This window comes from Oncorhynchus gorbuscha, linkage group LG21 (assembly GCF_021184085.1).
Source record: "Oncorhynchus gorbuscha isolate QuinsamMale2020 ecotype Even-year linkage group LG21, OgorEven_v1.0, whole genome shotgun sequence".
Lineage (NCBI taxonomy): Eukaryota > Metazoa > Chordata > Actinopteri > Salmoniformes > Salmonidae > Oncorhynchus > Oncorhynchus gorbuscha.
In genome coordinates, this window is record NC_060193.1 from 51,540,425 (window position 1) to 51,546,700 (window position 6,276).

The 6,276-nt window shown below is 43.2% G+C and overlaps 1 protein-coding gene across 1 annotated transcript; it reads left to right on the top strand.

The window, feature by feature from the left end:
• Positions 1 to 1,222: 1,222 nt before the first annotated feature.
• On the top strand, positions 1,223 to 5,169 carry LOC124008458 (kelch-like protein 41b). The gene is made up of 6 exons (XM_046319755.1): positions 1,223 to 2,497; positions 2,733 to 2,890; positions 3,016 to 3,123; positions 3,943 to 4,128; positions 4,311 to 4,457; positions 4,848 to 5,169. Exons 1-6 carry the CDS (start codon positions 1,388 to 1,390, stop codon positions 4,957 to 4,959), a joined length of 1,821 nt encoding a protein of 606 aa, XP_046175711.1. The 5' UTR covers positions 1,223 to 1,387; the 3' UTR covers positions 4,960 to 5,169.
• Positions 5,170 to 6,276: the final 1,107 nt, after the last annotated feature.

The following is a 6,276-nucleotide window of genomic DNA, read 5'->3' on the forward strand; positions in this document are numbered from 1 at the left end:
GAACTGTAACAATATAACATGTGCACATGTTGCAAATTCAATCAAGTTTGACAGAGATCACACTGACATGGTCAGAAGAAATGGTCATAGGTAAAACGACAATCTATTTGATTGAGAGCCTGTAATGAGATGTCAACCATTTGTGGAACTTGTCCTAGTAATATGGATGGTGTCTGTCCACAAATGTATCATGCTCCGAGAAAATTACTTTTCATAGAGAGTAAATAAACGTCTGTGAGTTCAACTAAACCACTTAATATTTTAATCAATACTAACAAGCTGAATGTACTTTGAAAGTATTTTCTAAATCTCACTTTCTATGGACTTAGGAACCTCTTCCTGTAGCCACAGCAATCCATAGGAATCCATTTCTAATATTGGCGAGGTGACACTAGTCTGTGCACTACACTATATTTATATTACGTGTGAGACACACTCCACTCCTGTCCAAATGGTCTATATTTAGTGTCCACACTGCCACCCAACTCCAAACACTTTGACTTATAATTAAGCTAAGTTTACCTGCTATATATTTTATCTGTAGTCACCTGAGTTTTACAGAGATTAAAGCCTACTCTGATAGTACAGTGTAATTCAGGACAAAGTGGCTATTTTCAGGGCTTGAAGTTGAAGGCCTCGTCCCCTGTCAGCAGTCCTATGACCCCCAGAACAATGAAGGGAAAATGAGGAGTGTTGATAGGTGGAGAGGCCAGCTGCTGCCGCTTCGACCATCCTCAACTTTTCTCAACCTTCCTCAGTAGAATCCAAGCCTTGTCAGTCTTAGGGCTAAATTCATGCAAAATGACAGTACATTGTATTTTGTACAGTAGCATAGGGACATATTATCCAAGAATCCACTTTAAAAAGTTTAATTGAGAGGCATTACCGTAGCTTGTATGGCTGTTTGGAAATGAAGGAATGGGAATGAAGGAATGAAAGGACATGTAACATCCTTTGAAATAATTTAAATAAAGCTACTGAGATACAGGGTGGAGCCACTGGTCAAAACAACCAATATTTGCTTATTAACCATTAGCATTTACAGCATTATCCCTCTTTAGCCACTACTAAACCAATGACAGTGTTGAGGCTGAATCATGGTAGTGGACTATAGCCCGGAACACCCCAGTTGCTTCTTTCAGTCTGTGACAGCTGTATGAGTCGGTCTCCGCATTCAGATTTGGCAGTGCTGAGATTCCTACCGACTGAGGCAGGCAGGCAGGCAGGCGGCTATATTTAGAGGGGATAGGATTAAATTGCAGTAGCCAGTGGGGGATTCAAGCTGGGAACCTTTTCTCTGCTCAGCCTTTTCTAGCCTGAACTGGGTGCCAAGAGGACCTGTGGCCACCATTTCTTCCCCTCTGCAAGCCACCGATTTCCCAACACCATGGACCCCAAAGCCATGAAGGAGGAGCTGCGCCTCTTCCAGAGCACCTTGCTCCAGGATGGCCTCAAGGAGCTGCTGAACGAAAACAAGTTTGTGGACTGCACTCTGAAAGTGGGCGATCGGAGCTTCCCCTGCCATAAACTCATCATGGCTGCCTGCAGCCCATACTTCAGAGAGATCTTCTTCTCCAAGGACAGCAAGGAGGTGGAGGCCAACAAGGAGGTGGTCCTGGACGATGTCAATCCCGCCATCTTGGACATGATCATCACGTATCTGTACTCGGCCGAGATTGACCTCACCGACGAAAATGTGCAGGACATATTTGCCGTAGCCAATCGTTTCCAGATTCCTTCAGTCTTCACCGTGTGTGTTAACTATCTTCAGAAGAAGCTCTCCGTGACCAACTGTCTGGCAATCTTCAGGATGGGTCTGGTCCTCAACGTGCCCAGGTTGGCGGTGTCCGCCCGTGACTACATCGCAGACCGCTTCGATATCCTCTCTAAAGACGAGGAGTTCCTGCAGCTGGCCGCTCATGAACTGTTCGCTGTCATCGGTGGCGACTCGCTCAATGTGGAGAGGGAGGAGATGGTGTTCGAAGCCCTCATGAAATGGGTCCGCAACGACAAAGACAAACGTCTCCAGGTACTGGGCGACGCCTTTGAGTGCATCCGCTTCCGCCTCATGCCCGAGAAATACTTCCACGACAAAGTGGAGACGGATGAGATCATCAAGGCCGACCCGGAACTTCTGAAGAAGGTCCAGATTATCAAAGACGCATTCCAGGGGAAGCTCCCAGAGAAGAAGGAGAAAGTAGCTGGGGATAAGGGGGCGGATGGCGAGGGTGGCGAGGCAGAGGACGTTTTCCCAGGTTTCCTGAACGATAACCGTCGCCACGGCATGTACGTCCGCGACCTGATCCTGATGATCAACGACACGGCAGCGGTGGCGTACGACGTCAACGAGAACGAGTGTTTCCTAGCGGCCATGTCGGAACAGATCCCCCGGAACCACGTCAGCCTGGCGTCACAGAAGAACCAGCTCTACCTCATCGGAGGACTGTTTGTGGACGAGGAGGACAAGGACGCTCCCCTACAGTGCTACTTCTATCAGGTAACCAATTATTGTTCATTTAGACTTAGAGTTTGGGTCAATTCTTTTGATGGTTTCAAATCTTTTATTGGTAATATTTGCCTTTCAGAATCTACGTTAGCTCCCTAAGTTACATCGACAAAGTCTTTGTTTGATGTTAGAATAAACTGTTTTTATTCAGAACACTTATTCATAATAGATGAGTGCAGTCATTCAAACAGTCATTCATTCATTCATTCAACCCTGTGTATTTCAGTTGGACACTCTTGCAGCTGACTGGGTAGCTCTGCCCCCCATGCCTTCCCCTAGAGTCCTTTTCAACATGGGAGAGTGTGAGAACCTTCTGTTCGCTATTGCTGGAAAAGACCTCCAAAGCAACGAGTGTTTGGACTCTGTGATGTGCTACGATGTACAGTGAGTGGAATAGCATTCATATGACTCATTCACTTAGTACAGTAGAAAGATATAAGACTTCTCAGCGCTTCTCTCTACCATTTGAAGTGTTTTTTACCCTCCTGTTTTGTAATGGCTTTCCCCAGGAAGATGAAGTGGAGTGAGACCAAAAAGCTTCCCCTGAAGATCCACGGCCATTCTGTGGTCTCCCATAAGGGCCTGGTGTACTGCATTGGAGGAAAGACTGATGACAAGTATGTGTGTGTGTGTGTGTGTGTGTGTGTGTGTGTGTGTGTGTGTGTGTGTGTGTGTGTGTGTGTGTGTGTGTGTGTGTGTGTGTGTGTGTGTGTGTGTGTGTGTGTGTGTGTGTGTGTGTGTGTGTGTGTGATCTTGTTCTTCTATCCTTGTTGGGACCTGAATTCCACATGAGGATAGTAAAACAAGGAAAATTCATGGGAAAAGTCAAAGGCTATTTTAAGCTTAGGGAATATGTTTAGGGTTTGGGATACATTTAGGGTTAGGTTAGGGAAAATAGGATTTTGAATGAAAATCAATTTTAGGTCGCCATGATGATTGAAAATCAAGTGTGTGTGTGCTAAAGATATAGTGTGAGCTGCAGCTGTTTCTAGTCTATCATTCTAAGACCTGAGCATGTCAGACCATAGAGCTAGTGTAGAAGTCATTATTTTCATTATGGAACTACACATGGTTAAGTAAACAGTTATTCAACCGTGACCGTAGTGAAAATAATGTTTTCTATGGGTTACATGTGAGCAGTGGAGGCTGCTGAGGGGAGGATGGCTCATAATGATGGCAGGAATGGAGTCAATAGAATGGTTTCAAACACATGTCTTTGATGTGTTTGATACCATTCCATTGACTCAATTCCAGCCATTACTATGAGCCGTCCTCCCTTCAACAGCCTCCACTGCATGTGAGCCCGTATTGTAATACACGTTGACTGGTTTATTGAATCCAAACCGTAACTGCAAACCCATCACAGTCTTTCTATACTGTTGCCAGAAGGACATTTCCTGAGATCTGACAACCCTGTCTATTATTCTCCCGTGCAGCAAAGCCCTGAACAAGATGTTTGTATACAACCACAAGCAGTCAGAGTGGAGGGAGCTGGCTGCCATGAAGACAGCCAGAGCCATGTTCGGAGCTGTCGTTTACAACGGAAAGATTGTGGTGGCTGGTGGAGTCAACGAGGAAGGCCTCACTGCTGCATCTGAAGTCTACGACTTTGGAACAAACAAGTATGTAGCAATGTCTTTGGTGATAAATCAGTTTAAGAACTTGTTACACCTTTTAATATCATTCACCATAACAATACCATTTGCTGTTTCTGGATGGTAAACGTTATTAGTCATCTTGAGTCAGGATGGCCTTAATTATAAAGAGTCCCCCTGATGCTATCCCTAATGACCTTCTTTCACAGATGGGAGACGTTCACAGACTTTCCCCAGGAGAGGAGCTCAGTGAACCTGCTGAGCAGTGAGGGGACCCTGTACGCCGTGGGGGGCTTCACCATCATCCAGAATGACAACAAGGAGGTGGTCCCCGCAGAGGTCACAGATGTTTGGCAGTAAGTCCCCTCTTTTAACGTTCTTATGTCATCAACCAGGATTTGAACCAAGGTCTTCTTCATAAATACAACAGGACTGTGTTAGCCCATTATGCTAAAGCCTAGGCAGTAACTCCGTGAGCTAACACACATTCACAGTGTTCAGCCCTGTTTGTTGTGGGTTTGTTATTTTAGATGGCTTGCATTTCCATTCCTGTGGACAAAGAAGTAGAACATATTCATCTTAGTTCAATTATAATAATTTGTTATGTAAATGTATGATAATAAATAAAAGTAAAGCTAAATTAAAAAATAAATGAGAGCGCCCTACTTGGTCAGTGGTACTGTATAAACAATCAACGACGTCTTGGTTTGTTCTTCATCACTGTATCTTCTGTTTCCCTGTGTTAGGTACGAGGAGGACAAGAAGGAATGGAGCGGGATGCTGAGGGAGATGCGTTACGCCGCTGGCTCCTCCTGCGTGTCCATGCGCCTCAATGCTACCAAGATGCCCAAACTCTAGACCCTTGCTGCCCCGTCATATTTCCCCATGATGCCCTCTGTCTGCCTGGATTACCACCATCTTCTCTGGGTTGTCTTTCCATTTCAGTAATAGAGGGGGTGTCACCGTCACATGACAACTCAAATGTGGACTCTTATTGGTTGATTGTGTCAATTTGTCTATTTATGATCTCTTGTGGTTTTCTGTGCAATAAAAACAACATCTACATTGCGTCAGTGAAGACCGCATCAGTATATTAGTTTCCCTCACTATAGAGTAACCCACAATGTGTATTTAGCTAGCTTTTTTGTAAAATAAACATTTGTTCAAAAACTACTGTTATGGTTGATTTGAATTTGGAGTAAGTTAAGTTTAGTTTAAACATCTGTCTGTCCATAGCACACATGTTTTACTAGAACTAGATTCAGGTTCGAGATATGGTAAATAAGGAAATGAAATATAGGTGTGAGCCGGTTCGTATAGTAAAACCTAACAGGGTAAACACCAACTCATTGGCCGGTTTAAACAACTGTCCTTGCATTATGCATACACAATGTACACCACAGTATGTGTCATACCAACACTGTACATCCCAGTAGATTTCCACAGTAGATTTGACATACACTAGGTTAATCTCCGCAACCAAACATACCCTATTGTCTTAGCTTAATAGAAAATGTTGCAACTAAAAGTGAAAGTCACCCAGTAAAATACTCCTTGAGAAAGTCTAAAAGTATTTGGTTTTAAATATACTTCCATATCAAAAGTGTAAATCATTTCAAATTCCTTATATTATGCAAACCAGATGGTACAATCCTCTTTCTTTTTTATTTACAGATAGCCAGTGGCACTCCAAATAATTTACAAACAATGCATTTCTGTTTCGTGAGTCCACCAGATCAGAGGCAGTAGGGATGACCAGGGATGTTCTCTTGATAAGTGTGTGAATTGGACCATTTTCCTGTCATGCTAAGCATTCAAAATGTAATGAGTAATTTTGGGTGTCATGGAAAATATATGCAGTAAAAAGTATATAATTTTCTTTAGGAATACAGTGAAGTAAAAGTTGTCAACAATATAAAAAGTAAAGTACAGATACCCCCAAAAACGACTTAAGAAAAAATACTTTAAAGTACTACTCAAGTACTTTACACCCATGGTAACCGAGAACTGGAAATCCCTATGTCACGTAGATTAAATGTAGGTGAACTTTACACCAAAACTCTAGAAACAAATTCCACATTTCACCACAAAGAATATTAGGAGCATATGTTGTACTATTGTAAATGTGGGCATTTTCACTTGATCGTAACTTCCTCTAGATACCTTTTACATTCA

Coding starts and splice junctions, on each gene's coding strand:
- LOC124008458 (XM_046319755.1), top strand. CDS start 1,388: ATGGACCCCAAAGCCATGAAGGAGGAGCTGCGCCTCTTCCAGAGCACC. Junction 2,498..2,732: donor TACAGTGCTACTTCTATCAG/GTAACCAATTAT, acceptor TGTGTATTTCAG/TTGGACACTCTTGCAGCTGA. Junction 4,458..4,847: donor GAGGTCACAGATGTTTGGCA/GTAAGTCCCCTC, acceptor TCCCTGTGTTAG/GTACGAGGAGGACAAGAAGG.